Raw genomic sequence first — 17,701 nt, 5'->3', positions numbered from 1 at the left:
TTTGTTCCCCCCATGGATTTCTGTGGGTTTCCGTTGTTCAAACAAGTCTCAAACAGCCGCCGTTGTGGATCTATTCAAGAGAAATGGAATATTTGATTAAACTAAGTTCAACGCAGTCTTCCTGAACGGAAATTAAGGTACAGGGCGGCAGCTAACAGATAAGTCTGATACATTTAGCCATGGGCGTCACTGGCGGGGGGGGAACGCGTCCCCCCCAATATTTTGAAGTGACACAATCTAAAATTCCACTGAGATACTAGCAGTTAGATCATTTCCTTTGATGTCCCCCCCAAATTTTACATGCCAGAGACGCCAATGCATTTAGCACAATTGAGCAGTTTGATGCAATATGGGCGTAAGTCTGAAACATGCAGTTCAAGAAAAACGATATTGAAAATTTAAGTAGTGTTTTTTCTTAGATAAAACAATGTAATATGCAGCAGTTTATTCCGATATTGAATTGAAATGTTACCAGGAGGCTAAACAAGCATGGCAAAAGCCACAAATGCGTTTGATGCAAAAACGGCGTAAACTCGCTTACGCCCTTATTACATCAAACTCCTCAATTGCTGGTGCCTGAAGTTATTTCTTAAGCTAGTAAGGCTGTCAAATTAGTTACCATCTGGAACGACCTTCAGGATAAATATCCTTAATAAGACATTATTATCTAGCTTTATCATTTCCAACAGAAGTTTCCCCATGGCTAAGAGGTTAGCATACGCGCCTCTGGCGTGAGGGACCCGGATTCGATTCCTGGAAGGCGCTCATGTGATTTGGATCCCGCGTTAAGCTGCAGGTCCACGTCACATACAGCTTCGTTGCTAAAAGTGGACACTAAACTCAAAAATACAATCCATTTCCAGCAGGCTGATTTTAGGCTTTCCAATGCTAATGAAAAAAATATAGGAAATCACGACCAAAAAATATAGGTTTTGTGAAGCTGTGAAAAAGGAACATTTTAATGATTTCCTAGAATATTTGTGCATTTGGAAAATTTTGAAAGAACACAGAACAAAGAAACTCATATAACAATATTTCTACCTATTGGAAGGAACATTTCAATTATCCAATGGATAGAAATTTAAAAAAAAATCACATAGAAATTACACCAATTGTTATATGAACATACATTCTACTCTAAATATAACTAAACGGGTAATTATCTCTTTGCAAAATGTTTTCGTATGTAGCTCGCCAGTACTAAGCAACGACCATAAGGAAAGTGTAAAAAGGATATGGCTCCACAAAAGAGTTTCCACTCGTCAATGAAGACATCGATGTTCTTACAATCTGCAAATACATACTTCATTTCTTTTGCCAAGTTCCGTGCAAGGGATAAACAAGCAATCTCCTTTCTGAATAGTGGATGTAGACACTGCAGCTACTTCAACAATGGTTTCGATATTGGTAGTTTCTTAAGCAGTTGAAACCACACAAATGTAGAATCGCTTCACATCCTCCCTGAATTCCCTCTTTTGGCCCTCCAACCACCCACATATTATTTCCTTATGTTCTGTTCACAAGTGGAAGTAGCAATGCCAAAAATATAGGGTTTCGTTAAAACGTAGGAAATATAGTTTATAGGAAGAGACGCAAATATATAGGAAAAATAGGAGGATTGGAAAGCCTGTGATTTGTGACGTGTGAGAAGCGAAATAAAGAAAGGCGTTGTCAGTGTACAAGTAATCATTGCTCTACAAAATGTGTGAGTGCAGAACCTCCGTCTCTGCCATCGGCGTTATTTTTTGACTACCAATCCTGTATCGTTGTGTGAAGAGTTCCTTGGTCTGCTCCGTATGTCTGTTGGATTAGTTTACGGAGAAATAAACTGTGACGTTACTGACTTTGAAAGGACTAACTCTTGATCTTAAGCGGGAGGAGCAATGGATACAGCGAATATGGATTAACAGCTTCGATTTGATGTGGGCCATGAATACTTTTCCTTCTCGTATATCTCTGGTTTACTTATTTTATTTTTTTTAATGGTCTGTTTCAACATGGCACATACGTTTACGCAGCTGTAACGCTGAAAAGCTTCATGGACATATTAAAATTGTAATTTATTTTATTAATAGTCTAAAACTAAGAAAATCAGGGTTCCCAATCTCTATTCTCAAAAAATTTCCAGGTCGTTTCCAGGACAAATCACCAATTTTCCAGGACTTCGACACAGGAAAGTATAACAAGATTGCAACTGTAGGTTCAAAACTCTCAACAGTGAAATGAAAAGTACAGTAACTTATGTAGTGAATATTAATGCAAATTCAGTATTAATTCACAATAATTAAATACACAAAGCAAAGCGTAATGTGCTTTTTATTTTTTGTGGCCTCCCAACTCCCCTTATAGCCTCCCAATCCACCCAGATCCAGCACATGTATTTTCAACCGAACAAATTTACAATTATGAACTGAGTTTCACCTAGATATGACCTTGTCATAAATATCATTCTTATGAAATGTTACTGAAGAGTAAGTACTGTTGCGAAAATAAGACTGATTATAGAGGATTGATACGGGTACAAAGCACAGTTTCTGGAGGATAGTGCTAGTAAAGGCAACATCCAAGAATGGGTTGACAGACTAGTGGGTGAAAGAAGAAGAGAGAAGTTCTTCCAGCCAACCACCCTATTGGGAGAAAGAAAGTCCACCAACCACCCACACATGCAGGATCATGACAAATTATTATTCAGCACAAAAACAGGAATAACAAGCAAAAATAGCAATCAATTAAAATCTTCATTATAATTATAAAAAATCTGACATTCCGTGTTTCTGTAAAATTTCAAGGACAGAAATGCATTTTCAAGGATGTTTCCAGGACAAAACCAATTCAAGGACATTTCCAGGATGAGTGGAAACGCTAGAAAATTCTTGTACAAGACATGTCCTTTAGCATGAAATGCCAAAAGTACAAATTGTCTATGTCCTTCCTTCGACCAACATTGTTGTCCACATTCGCGAAATTTTAAATATTCTCTTACCAAAATATTGTTCCAGTGAAGCCATCTCTCATCCTGATTTGTCTCTCCTCCCCGTCCCGAGGGACAAAGTTTTCTGGAAGAAAGTCCGGGTAGGATACCTAACGGAAAGAAATCTTTGGATAAACCACGAAGCTGCGAGGGGTGTTTTAACAGTATCATCTGATTTCAAGCAATCGGCTCTATGCAGCTTTTTATCTGTTTAGAACCAACAATGAACCATCGGGAAGAAGGAATTCTCAAGTTTCACGCGGTTACCCGTAGGTTGCAGTAGTGTTTCCTTCATCGGTCACTTGAGTGTTTGTCAGAATGTTGACTGCACAGTAGAAAAAATTTCGCGTTCTAAGCTTCGCGAAGTGTGAGCCTGTAACAATTTTTCAGCGTGAATTTTGTCGACAATAATAGACTCCGTTTATGTGCCTCTCCTTCCTAATATACCTAGTTATATCATAAATACTGTCACAAGTTTGAATGTGAATAACACAGAGAGTGTTAACACCAAGGCAATTTATTTTGGTCATGTTTTACATTGATATGTTGTACACCTGACGCACGAATCATTTTTCGAAATGTCCTTCCTTGGCCTTGATGCAGGCACGAAGTCTGTCCGGCCACTGGTCAATGGCATTACGCACCACGTCCATGGGAAAATTGTTCACTGCTAGGGTCAAGGATTGTTTCCGACTGTCGACAGATGAATGCTGTTTATGGCAGACCTTTGCCTGAAGGACTGTCCAAAGTTTGTAGTCCAACGGGTTAAGGTCCGGGCTGCTAGAAGGCCAATCAGCGGTAGAAATGAAGTTGGGGACGTTCCGTGCCAGCCAGTCCTGGGTTGTTTTCGCTTTTTGGCCTGGAGCGGAATCCTGCTGGAAGGTTCACCTTTCTCCAGGGAACATGGTAGCGGACAGTGGTTTCACTATAGGTGTTAGCACTGTGTCCTGATACACCTTGACAGATGTTTAAAACCTTGTTCGCAAAAATGCAGCCGGGTTGTGCCTGACTAGCTCACTCCCCATCAAACCATCACTGAGGCAGGATGATGTGCCCTCTGAACCCTTGGAGCTGCCTCAGCACCTGCAGTAGATGACGTGGCATACACATAGTCATTTTGGGCGTTGTAGGCCTGCTCAATTGTGGACACCTTTTCGTCAGTGAACAATCTTTCTGTGCAGATTGTTGGCGTAACTGCCGCAACAGTCTCTTTGATTTAAGGACCCTCTGCGGCATTAATGTTTGGGTCAGAAAGTGACTAGCCCGCCTCCTATACGTCCATATATGTAGGTCACTCCTGAGCACACGAGACATGGAATTTCTGCTGACGTTCACCTCAGCAGCCATCACACTTTGTGTTCGAACAGGATTTCTTCTAATTCTTGCTGCGACTGCTTTCTGGACCTGCGGGGTTCGTACCGTTCGTGGTCTGCCACTCCTTGTGCGGTCAGGCTGCCGTTCCAGTCTCGATGTATCGCTGTATGGCGCGATACACGAATCTCTTACTGATTTGTAGGGGTTTCAGGAGGTTGCAACTCTCACCTGCTGTCTTCCCGACCTTGTGTAGTGCAATTACTGCTACACGATTTTCGTAATCTCTCCACTCCATCAGAACTCAGTACAATATCAACGTATGTCATGGACAGTCAAACACACACTGCATGCATCTTCCGCTTTATACACAGAGGGCAGCGCTGTCACTCCGGATGCATACAGCGCCACTCCAAACTTTGTGACAGTATTTATGTTATAACTAGGTAGTAGTCAAACTGCGCCACGGGGGCTCATGAAGCACTTATGATTTGTACGTAAAAAGAACTTCATGATTAGCTTCTTTTTAATATAAAATTAACCTCAGGTATCTATGTTCTATACTATGAATATAATTTACACTTAAATCAGATGGTTCTTTTCGAAATATACTGTATAAAAAGTAAGATTACACGAAGTAGATTTCACAGATAATAATCCTGTGCGTATAAATTGTTTTTGGCACTGAAAAGAATCCAATTTAAAAGTTTTTTAGTCTCAGTGTGAAAAGGTGTTTACTCCACTACGGATCTGGAAAAGAAACGCGCCAAACCACTAAGGTTGCATCTAGTTTCCAATCATAACGCAGAAATTTCGTGCAGCGGGATTACAAAACGAATAAAAAATTGTAAAAACTGGATAAAACAAGATTTTGGCAGGATATGGGTATCTAATCGGTACGAAGGAGGGCCTGAGTGTCCTGCTAGATTTCGGATTGGTGGAAAATTCAGAAAATTCTATCCAAGCACTAACATATGAATTACATTGAAATAATAATATAGATTTTATAATTATCGAAATGAGATCATATACGAAACAATAATATACGGAGAAAAATATAAAAACAAAAGAAATTATGTCCAGAAAACCTATTTGGTCTAGGAATTAATTCGTGCGGGTGGACAAGAGATGGCGCAACGAACGGAGCGTCCCACAGTTCCGTGTATCCACACATGTGTTGCAAACCCCTGTCATCGCGTATCGTTCGTAGTATAGGGCAGTGGATTAAAGCGTCAACAACACCAGTTTGTAGTTAAGTGAACATGGCGCAATTTGTGCCTGATAAAGTGTTTTTGCGCGGTGTCCTGCTGCATTACTTTAACATGCAGAAAAGTGCGACTGAAAGTCATCGTATTTTGGTGGAAGTGTATGGTGACCATGCTCTAGCTGAGCGAACGTGTCAGAAGTGGTTTGCACGGTTTAGAAGTGGTGATTTCGGCTTGGCAGACCAAGAGCGAGCTGGACAGCCAAAAAAATTTCAAGACGAAGAATTGACAGCATTGCTCGAGCAGGATTCGTGTCAAACACAGGAACAACTTGCAGCAGCATTAGGCGTTGATCAAACAACAGTCTCCAAACGCTTGAAAGCCATGGGAATGATTCAAAAGATGTCACATTGGGTTCCACATGAATTGAAAGACAGAGACGTTGAAAGACAAAAAACCATTTGCGAATTGCTGCTTCAACGACAGAGCAGAAAGGGCTTTCTGCATCGAATTATTACGGGTGATGAGAAGTGGATCCATTACGAGAACCCTAAAAGAAAAAAAGGCTGGGTGAAACCAGGTGAACGAGGTCCATCACAACCAAAACGAGATATTCACTGTGCAAAGGTTATGCTGTGCATATGGTGGGATATGAAAGGTGTGGTGTACTATGAGCTGCTGCAACCGGGTGAAACTATGAATGGAGAACGTTATCGACGACAATTAATGCGTTTGATGCAAGCTCTGGCCAGAACACGACCAGAATGGGAGAACAGACATGATAAACTTATTGTTCAACATGATAACGCTCGCCCACATGTCGCAAAACCGGTCAAAACCTATTTAGAAAATGTCGGATGGGAAGTTTTACCCCACCCGCCGTATTCACCAGACGTTGCTCCTTCGGACTACTACTTGTTCGATTGCATGAACAACGATTTGATTGGACAGCGGTTTACTTCTTCAGAAGATATCGAAACATGGGTCTCTGACTGGATCGCTTCCAAGGATGAGGACTTCTTTCGCCACGGAATCCGTACATTGCCTGACAGATGGGCGAAAGTGGTGGCTAGCGATGGACAATATTTTTCTTAAGGTATTTATGTATTTTGTGTTTGTACTACAGCTTCAATGTGTGCGTACCAACCGCACAAATTAATTCCTAGACCAAATACATACTTAAATTATTCTGAAGTTTCTAATTAATTTTATTTAAACGAAAGCAAAACGGATTCGGGATGTAAACTAAAAAAATTATACAGTAAAACACGATCGTACCTTCTATTACGAGGACTGGAAAGAAAAAAGTGGCAACACTGTCCCATCCCCGCACAGGGAATTTTGAGCGAGTTCCAGTTGGCAACACTTGTGGCGGGTGGGTGGAGCTATACAACGCGGGTGGTGGCGCTAGTGTAGGCACGGCAGTGATCGTAGTGAACTGTGTTGAATGCAGGTTGGCAAAACACACCGCTCTAAAGGTGATGTTTTCCAAGTTAGAACAACGTTCATGGATAAAGGTCTAAGTGACGCGTGGTAAAAACGCCACGGAATGTCACTCCGGACTCCGTGAAGCATGCGGGAATGACGCATTGCCGTATGGGACTGTGGCACGTTAGGTAGCAGCGTTTCGTGCAGGACGTGGCAGTGTGCAACAGGAACCAGGTGGAGGACGCCATGCGGTCGACAACCGTTGTCACAACGCAGGTGTTGTGAGGGACCTGTTTGCACGATGGGGGTGAGAGGTTCTAGAGCACCCACCCTATTCACCGGACTTGAGTCAATGTGACTTTCATCTGTTCCCTTTGATGAAAGAACTACTGCGAGGGATGCGTTTCCGCAGCAGAGATGCCATACTTCGAGCTATAGGGCGCTCTCTTGCAGACATTAACAAAGAGGGTACGCTGCTGTTATCCTGCGACTTCCCCACATCTGGCAACGGGTGCAACATGCTGCAGCTGATTACATTGAAAGCCTGCAGAAGTTTCATGATTGTCCAATAAAGGGTTCGTAAATGATTTATCTGTTTCCACTTTTTTCTTTCCAGCCCTCGCATTATACAGTGAGATTTAAAATTATTAGGGCCAGAATTTTTTTTAAAAAAGTTAATACTACATACACTGTAAATGGAGGGTTACATCAGAATCAAACCAGAAAAGCCACTGATAGGAATATCGAAGAATATGTCAGTTTAACGTCCCACGGTTATGCCCATTAGGCTAAGGGAGACAGATGGTAAACAGGTTGACTGCCATGAGCATCACATATGGTGCCAGGCTCCCATTGGTACATTTTCGGGAGAATCAAAATATCGCGACAAAAATGTGATATAACTATCTATAATCGAACCAAAAGTAAGAATAAATTTATGGCCTCCTGGGACCAGTACCCTTAAATCACCTTGGCAGTCAACCTGTTAAGGCAAGTGAATGATGATGCAAGAACTGGTGGAATGATGATGTAGGAAAGAGGAAAAACCTGCAGACACGATATTGTCCACCATGAACTTACTTAGTTGAGGATCGAACCAAGGATGAAAGATAAGCGCTCTACCACTGAGCCACCTTATCTTCAAATAAAAATATCGAACGGGAATATGTGCACCAACAGTTAACTACATGCAACACAATGTCTCACAACTATAAAACAGCATCTGACATCAAATTACACAAACTGAAAAAAAAAAGATAAAATAATACAGAATTTTTGGAATTGAAATATTTTATTTATTTAGCTTTGTATGGCTCACAAATGCACTGAAAATGTACACTGTACATGTTCAAAAAAAGAAATCGTTCCGAGGACCAGTAAAATTACACAATCCAGATTTTATTTCCTTGCGTATTTTTTTCTAAAAAAAAAATTTGCCAGGAAAGTAAAAAGTATTTCTGACGCTCATTTATTTGTCTGTTTACTTTTTGAACACCCAAATAGATTTTTTTTAATAAAAAAAAAAGAACTATACTTTTCGTGTAGATACTACATTCTTGAAGAATTGAGGACTGTTACCTATAAATATTAAGATGAACAGAGTTAAATACCTGACAAACAAATTAAACATATATATTTAAAAAATTAACACAAACATTGTCATACAAATTACCATATATTCCCGCCAAGAAAGTCTTCATGTTTTTATCATCAATTACCTTTAACTTACTGTTTCCTTTGTCAAAACTCTCGTGAACTTAATAAGCAAACTATTAGAATTGTAGCAAAATGCGATTGGCTGTTGTCTGAAAGATCGTACGCTGCCATACTCAAACAATACATTTGCTTAAGTAGAAAATAAAGAATCTAACTACGGAAAAAATGTTTTATTTTTTCTTTTTTATACAAAAAAAGGAAGAAAAAATATTATATAAAAATGGAATTAAAAAGTCATGGACATTAGTGCTAATGCTGAGATCTAAATATAATTACAAAACAATTAACTCTTTTTATGGCCAATACATGCGCGCCTTCCTCCTGACGGCTTCAAAACAGTACGGAAGAAGCTGATTTTGTTTAGTTTTTCTTAAAAAAGTTACCGGTATTTTGAGGTAGACACAGTTTGAAAAGTACGGAGGGAGGGAGGTTAATTACATATTTTTTTTTTTTTTTTTAGTTTTTTTAATCATAGATCTTAGCTATGAAAACAAAGTCTTTTTTTCTTTCTAAAATTGCTGTTGATTCAAGGGTGTCTACTATATATAGGATGTCCCAGGAGGAAGGGGCAATAGTTCGGAAAATGGTAGTACGGGTGATTCTAAGCAAAAGAATTCATATGAATATGGGTCCTAATCTCAACTGTTTGAGAGAACGAGGTTGTAAACCATTTTTGATTTCATGTTGCTTACTGCTCACCCTGTATTTATTCTACAGAGGTGAGATATAGCGCATTTGAAAGGTGATGAAATTGCCTTTCCAATGGTATGCAATATGTGACAGTGGTGTTTTTGAAAGGAAAGTTATTGAGGGAAATTCGGGAATCAGTGTTGCCATAATCTCAACTTTCTCTCGGTTACACCCTTTTCAAAGACACCATTATCACATGTTACACACCGTTGGAAAGGCATTCTATTATCTTCCAAATCCGCTATAGTGTGAACAATACGTAACATAAAATAAAAAATGATTCACACCGTGTAGCTCTCAAATCGTTAAGAAAAATGAAATGAAATTTTTGAGTTTTACGTCCCACGATTATGCCAGTTAGGCTAAAGGAGACATTGATGATGAGTAATGAATGAAATGGTGAAATGAAGAAAGTGGGAGGAAACGGGAGAACCCCGAGAAAACCCACGCACACGGTGTTTGTCCACCACAAAGTTCACTTGGCGGGAGCAGGGTTTGAACCCGAGACCCCTAACACCAGAGGTGAACGCTCTACCACTGAGCCACCGCGGCCCCTCAAACCGTTAAGATTAGGACCAATTGTCCATATGAACCTTTTTGCTTAGAATCACCGATACTACCATTTCCCAAAATATTGACCCTTCCTTTCCCCTGGGACACCTGTATTAAAAAAAAAAAATCAAGAGAAAAACATTTCATTATCTCATCCATTATCTGGTATAAGAGCACTTCCTTTCAATTCTTTCCTATAAATATTTTAATCCATTCAGTATGAACATGTGTTCTAACTCATTTAGGAACAAATTTATTACGCTGAAAAAAAAAATTGAAAATATTATCGTGTTCCGACGAAAAACTGTAATAAGTAACTTCGCAGCTTTTTTTCATACTACTATGAAAAATTAAACTTCCAAAAAATCCCAGTAATTTATGATCTCTGGTCTATTTGTTCAAGGATTAATCCTTACCAAAGACTTTTTTTTTTTGAAGATGGAACAAAAATACATTTCGTTTCGTAAAATTTGTTTCTCTATTTCGTTTTCAAGTACATTGTTGTTCATTACACCATTACTTTTGAGATCCTTCATTATTTTTTTAATGATTTGAAAAAAAAAACTTTCTTATCTGTGCTATTTAATACTGAGTTAAGTCTTAGAAAATCGCTGTACATTTTATAAGTGAGTATACTCATTTCTAATATTTAAGTTTCTTTTTTCTTTAGGTACTATATAAAAAAATTAAAATACTTTTTTTTCAAAGGCAGTAACAGTTTGTTACTTAAAAAAGAAATATTTTGTAGTAACAAACTGCAATCTTAAACATGACACGAATATGTGAGACAAGATGTCCTTAAAATATTGTGCCTTTCAGTTTGTTTTCTTTTTTTCACGGAATATATTCAGGCATTGACTGGAGTTTGTTGTTATCTGCCTCGGTCTCATCCCGAACAATGTAAACAGTGTGACCGAGGCCACACGTTACATGGTGCACATGGAGTCCTTCCATAGCCTTCACTTCCAGAGGGGTTGTCGAAGATTTTCTCATTTCTCCAAAACCCTAAAAAACAAAGAAAATAATATACCAGTGAGTAGGCTACTAACCATGCACATACTGGTATTATATTTATTTTTTTCTTTATTCGCACAATTTTTTTAAGACTGTATTTCATGACTGCAAAATTATACATTTAGTATCTTTATGAAAACAAACAAACAAACAAACAAAAACAAACAAACAAACAAACACACACACACACAAAGATTTTTTTTTACAGAAATATTACAACTGCTCTTTTTCCAGAAATACGAATTTTCCAATATTCGATTTTTCGAAAACGCTTTTGGGTACACCCTAATTGGGTTGTATTTCTTAAAATAACCTTAAAACAAGGGCTCTGCAATAACTCAAGTTCCAGTTCCATAGGTTAATTAGGAGACTAAATATATCAAATTAAACAAGGTAAATATATGATTTTTTTTTTTGACAAAAATTGGAAATTTCGGAAACTAATGAACCTAGAAGACTGAAACTCGGTGATTTTCAATTTTGGTATGATTATTTTAAGTATCGTAAAAATCGTCAAAATCTGAGAAGGCGAGGACGTGACATGCTTTCTTTGTGATGATTTCATATGGAATGACCCATATGTCAATGCATTTGACACATTGAACATGACGTAAATCCCACACAAAACTACTAATTTTTCCATCATACTGCACATGGAATGGTTGGTTAGTCACGGAGATCCTTATGGCAAAACACTGGGAAAACACATTAAAAAACTGAAATGTGAATATGAAGAAGGGAGAAAATCACCTGGGTATCCCAATCAAAAACAAATTCGAAAGTGTCAGGAATGGGGAGAGCAAAATTCTATACTGGTAAACACAGTAGAAAAAAAATGAAATCTTTCAGTTTTACGTCCCACGGTTATGCCGGCTAGGCTAAAGGAGACTGTGATGATGAGTGAAATGGTGGAATGAAGAAAGTGGGAGGAAACGGGAGAACCCGAGAAAACCCACAAGCACGGTGTTTATCAACCACAAGTCCACACGGCGCGAGCTGGGATCGAACCAGTGACCCCAAGCACTGGAGGTGAACGCTCTACCACTGAGCCACCGCGGCCCCCGTAAACACAGTAGAGAGGATCACGCAAAACAGATATGTAGGATATCGACAGCCACCGTTAAAGTTAACGTTATCCGTTAAAATGCTAACGGATTGACTATTAACGAACTCGGATGAGATAGTAGCTCTATCTATTTATTGCAAAAAAACAGAATTCAAAACTTCGCTTATATATACAGGATTGACGGATTATAGATAATCGCCGTTATACGTTAACTGATTGGCTCCACAAACAAACTCGGCAAAGCTCTAGCTATCTACAAGGTAACCAAAAAGTTCTTGCCGTTCTAGAACAATGATAAACAAAGAGCAATACAGTGGATGATACGTACCTACAGGGTTCTAAGTAATCTCCATCCGCATCCAACACTTTTTGTCAACATACCTGCAGCTGACCAATACTCAGGAGATAAAACACGGCGGTCGTCGATGCAAAGAAGTCCGTGAGTGCATTCCCCAGGTCTTTCATTTGCGAAGGATCTCTCATAGAGGTGGTTGTCGAGAGAATGAAACAGATGGTAATCTGTTGGCGCAAGGTTCGCTGAATATGGTGCATAGCATTATTATCTCCTAGTAAGTTGCTGGCGGATTTCCCGAGTCGTTTCCGCATGTGGCTTGCCATTGTCGTGTAACATCAGCACATCCTTGCGATTCACCAATGCATAATGCATCCTTTGCAGCTGCTAAGAGTAGGTCAGAAGTGATAACCACGTCTGGTAATGAACCACTTGCACACAATTCCACCATACAGAGAGCATAATCTTTTGTGAGTGTAGAGATGGTCTTGAAGTCTGAAGAACAAGGTCACGTGGCGACAACCAATGTCTTGTACGTTTGGGAGTGTCATAGAGCACCCGCTTTTCGTCATTAGTGAGCAAGCGATCAAGAATGGGTGTGTTGAGGTGCCGAGTGAGCAAGGACAAACACCCTGTCACTTGTTCCTCGTTGGCTCCCAACAATGTGTGGGGTATCCACTTGCTTTGACTTGTATGACTTCCCTATCCCGTGCAGGTGCTTCTGACTGTTTCAGTGCAAACATGGAACCTTTCTGCGAGTTCATCACACGTTAGACCACTGTCCTCGTCGATCGCTGCTTTCAGGAGCTCGTCATCCAACATATGTGACGTCCACTGCGAGTTCATCCGCACAGCTCACATCTCCCGAATGGAATTTCTGGACCAATACTTAGCGGTTCGTTCATTCACGCCTATCTCCCCAACTACCTTACATACACGGCAACTTGATGTAGCAGCTGACAGGTCCATTTTAAAGCCATACAACAAACATACCTGAATAAGCTGCTTCGATACCTCCATTTCTCTTCGACACTGGACGAGCTACGACTGCTGTGTGTGCGTGCAACGTGCCTGTATTACTGAAGGTCAATCGTCACACTAATTTCCATTCGTTTAACAGGCACATGCATCATTTTGTTTACTCTCTGTAAGCACATGATTAATGGGACATGAAAAACGGCAAGAACTTTTTTTGGTTACCTTGAAAACAATTCCTTTAGATATATGGAATATGGGCTATATATAGCCACCGTTAATACGTTAACAGTTTATCTCCATTAACCAATTCGGTCATAATTGCTCTATCTGCTGCAAGAAACAGAATTTAAAAATCACTTATATGTATTGGATATGGGCTGTAGATTGCCATTGTTAAAGTCGCCATTATTAAATACATTAACGGATTGACTTAACGACCTGGATCGAGATTGCCATCGTTAAAGTCGCCATTATTAAATACATTAACGGATTGTCTTAACGAGCTGGATTGAGACTGCCATCGTTAAAGTCGCTATTATTAAATACATTAACGGATTGTCTTAACGACCTGGATTGAGATTGCCATCGTTAAAGTCGCTATTATTAAATACATTAACGGATTGTCTTAACGACCTGGATTGAGATTGCCATCGTTAAAGTCGCTATTATTAAATACATTAACGGATTGTCTTAACGACCTGGATTGAGATTGCCATCGTTAAAGTCGCTATTATTAAATACATTAACAGATTGACTTAACGACCTGGATCGAGATAATCGCTCTCGCTATTTAATGAATAAAAATAAAAAATTTGCTTATATGTATGGAATATAAATAGGCACCGACAAAACCGCCGTTACCCGTTAAGTTGTCAACGAATTGCTTCCATAAACAAACTCGAACGATGTTATTGCTCTCGCTATTGCAAAAAACAAACTAAAAAATTCGTATCCGTTCAAGAGTTATGCGGAGTAACGGACGGGCGTAGAAACAACACAATACTGTATGTAAGTTAACTCTCACTGCACGATCCTAATAAAGAGGAAGAAAAACTGGTTAGTACGGTGGAAGGAAAAAGAGGGACAAAGACGCTATAATCTGTGAACGATATTAGAACACGAAACTAAAATTGGTACGTCAAGACGAAGACGTAAGGTAAAACACATCAAGCATGGAGGGAAACTTCTCCACTTACGGCAAATGATCTGCCCGTAATTGCAGAATATCCATGATGAACACTATGAACGTACTTATTACACTGTAGAATGCAAACAATACTACGTAGACTGATTAATTTCATTCTGCTGATAAATCAGAGAATACTCTTCTGTAGACGCTCGACACATCAGCTAGCACCACCAATTATCGGCTTTGTTTTAATCCTCTGAGCCTTTCCTGCCATTGTCAAACTCTGTCCTGACATTTATCGTTGTGTGTGATCATCCTTCGTCAATGCCACTCTGTCCCTTTACCTGAAGAGGATTATTTCCATCCTATGACGACTGGTGAATCACCCTGTACAGTGTTTCCTTACATACCATGTTATGTTACAATATTCTGTCTAATACTTTAACAGTGATGTTTTGTACGAGGGCTTCCAGAAAGTACTAGACGTTTCGACCTATCGCGGCAGTGGGCACGTTTAGGGCGAGATTGGTTAAACGTTGCCACACTCAGTACACATCCACCTGTGGTAGGCGAGGACTGTGACGCTCTTACTGTGCTTTCTGTGACGCGTTCAATGTGCGCTGCAACAGAAAATCCCACCTCTTCTGAGGTGCGTTCCATGATTCGATTTTTGATGGCAAAAAACCACAAACCAATTGAAATCCACCGCCAACTGTGTAAAGTGTACCGATATGGAATAACGAGTGAAGACCGAGTGAGGAAATGGTGTATTGGCCGTCCAAGCGTACCCGAGAGCTCTTAAGATTGTTTTGGATGGGAGGTGTTCGATCATCCACCATACAGCCCGGGTTTGATGCCGAGCGACTACCACCCCTTCCCAGCAATGAAGACATGGCTCGTTACACAACGCTTTGATACTGACGCCGAACTGCATGCCGAAGTAAACCAGTGACTGAAATTGCAGGCGGCAGATTTCTATCGCGATGGTATTGAAAAACTTATGCCACGGCATCATAAGTGTCTTAATTTCCATGGCGATTATGTTGAAAAATAGCTTAAGAATGTACCTTTCAAATGTATATAATACAATTTAGTTTGTTCATTCTGTTACTTTTATCATTTTAAAAAATCTGTTACTTTCTGGACAGCTTTCGTATTTTCAGGATCAACATAACCAAGCTGACGGAGAAAAAAAAATGTTTCGTTCCATTATCGAATCCCTCACCCTAAAGAACAACAGACTGAAGAAAAGCCAGTCCACACACGTCAATGCACACTACAACGAGACCTATGAATACGCAACAGTGAAGAAGTGAAAGGGCTGGGTTTTGTCACAATAGAAGCATTACGTGAAGATGATCCTGGGTCAGACAGTCCTTCAACATCAGAAAAATGTTGCATCTGCAGAAAGACTTATTGTTGGAAAACTTGACACGTAACCATCCAGAAGATTTCCCAATTTCTAACGACGATTGATTGGTTAGTCATCAATCGGTGGAAAAATTCTTCAATGTCATTTAAGATGAATGATTGGCGATAACGTTTCTTAACTCCAGCAGCAAATGAAATATTAAGGCAATAGCCTCGAAATTAATATAACGTAAACAAAGGCTAGAACAGCTTTCAAGCACGAATTATAATGATATGAGGTATTTAGAATTGTCACATAATGGTTAACGCTACCAAATGATGATGCCAATAATTCAGAACAAAGCTTATCGTATTCTCGAATTTGTTGCTAATAACTACTAACAATTTGCGAATGAAAAACGAGGAACATTCTCGCCTCTCTTAGTTACTAATAACACATGGCTACCGTGCATCTGTATAGCATTTTGAATAATACATAAACTATTCAAACTTATTCGAAGAAATGCTATCTGTAAGTTTCTTTAAATTTTTGATACAAGTTTGTCTTTATTTGATATTATCAAAACTTTTTTTTTTTTTTTTTTTGTCTGACGGAATAGTAAATTACTGAAAGGCTTGCATAAAAAAAAATTGTATATCAGAACTTTAAACATACAGAAATATGAACTTATTAAGTATTATTTTCAGTAAGCCTGCGTTTAGGCACATGATATCATACTAACAACTGGATGAAAGTATGTACTATTCGTAATATAGTAAAATATTAGCAGGTAACATAAAATACAAGGCGCCCAAAATGTTCATGTACCGATCTAGCTGCACATAACGCAGAGCATTATTTTCACTTTTTCACTATCATTTCACAATTCAATGCAATTTAACTATCTCTTCTGCAACAGCTGATTGACTGTAGAGAGAGAGAAAAAATGCTTCCTCCAGTTTCGGTAACTACTGGCCAAAGCATCCATGACGTCTTTATCGCTACAAAAATTGTAACCAATAAGATATCCCTTCTTTTGGAAACAAATTATACTCATTTGGAGTAAAGTCAAGTGAATTCGGTAAGTGCTTCAATGTTTTGAATTCTGCTTGACGGATGACATTTGGTGCTATATTAGACCTGTGGTTTGATTAATAGTACTGGAGAAAAACACCTTGCACAATTTCATGTCTCTTTTGACTTGCTGGCCGCACACACTTTTGGTAAAATACTGACCTCGTAACTAGAAACCTAATCAAACAACAGCACATTCTCAACATTCCAGAAGAAACGGAAACATCACTTTCCTGACTTATTTTTTCTGCTGCTGCTTCATCTGAGGATCAGAAAAAATGAAATGAAATCTGAGTTTTATGTCCCACGATTATGCCGGTTAGGCTAAAGAAGACGGTGATGATGAGAGATGAGTGAAATGGTGGAAGAGTGGGAGGAAACGGGAGAACCCCGAGAAAACCCACGAGAACGGTGTTTGTCCATCATAAAGTTCACTTGGTGGGGACTGGGATCGAATCCGGGACCCCAAGCACCAGAGGTGAACGCTCTGCCACTGAGCCACCGCGCCCCCCATCTGAGGATCAGAGTTATACACCTAGTCTTTCGCATAACAATTTTGGACCAAAAGGCTGTACGAACCTGTTGGAAATGAGTCAAAATTGGCAGTTGCGCGGCACTGTTTCTGCTTTTTTCATAACATGCACAGTATCCAACAAGTCATCTTCCCAACCCCAAAATATTCAGTTAACATGGAATCAACGTTGCTACATAATGTCAACAAAGTCTACTTGTGGTGTACGGTCCGTTACTTTGAAACAACTACTTCATATCCGTTACGACTTGTACAAGAGTACAGTGTAATCGACAAGCTGAAGGGAAGCCATAGAAAGCGACGACAGTACAGAAGGTTGTTCCAAATGCATGCGAAACACGTTCGACATAGTACTCACCTCAACAAATGTCACGTGCCCATTAGTGGTGGAG

General features: G+C 39.5%; 1 protein-coding gene across 1 annotated transcript in view; it reads right to left on the bottom strand.

Annotated features, from left to right (window-relative positions):
- Positions 1 to 8,434: 8,434 nt before the first annotated feature.
- LOC145668973 (protein RCC2 homolog) overlaps positions 8,435 to 17,701 on the bottom strand; it is a 63,074-nt gene continuing 53,807 nt past the window's right edge. Inside the window, exon 9 of the mRNA XM_081737279.1 lies at positions 8,435 to 10,878. Within this exon, the coding sequence (XP_081593405.1) occupies positions 10,708 to 10,878 (171 nt within the window). The 3' untranslated portion in view covers positions 8,435 to 10,707. The remainder of the gene's footprint in view (positions 10,879 to 17,701) is intronic.

This window comes from Thermobia domestica, chromosome 13 (genome assembly GCF_964235325.1).
Source record: "Thermobia domestica chromosome 13, izTheDome1.hap1.1, whole genome shotgun sequence".
NCBI classification, from domain to species: domain Eukaryota; kingdom Metazoa; phylum Arthropoda; class Insecta; order Zygentoma; family Lepismatidae; genus Thermobia; species Thermobia domestica.
This window is presented reverse-complemented; position numbering and strand designations above follow the sequence as displayed.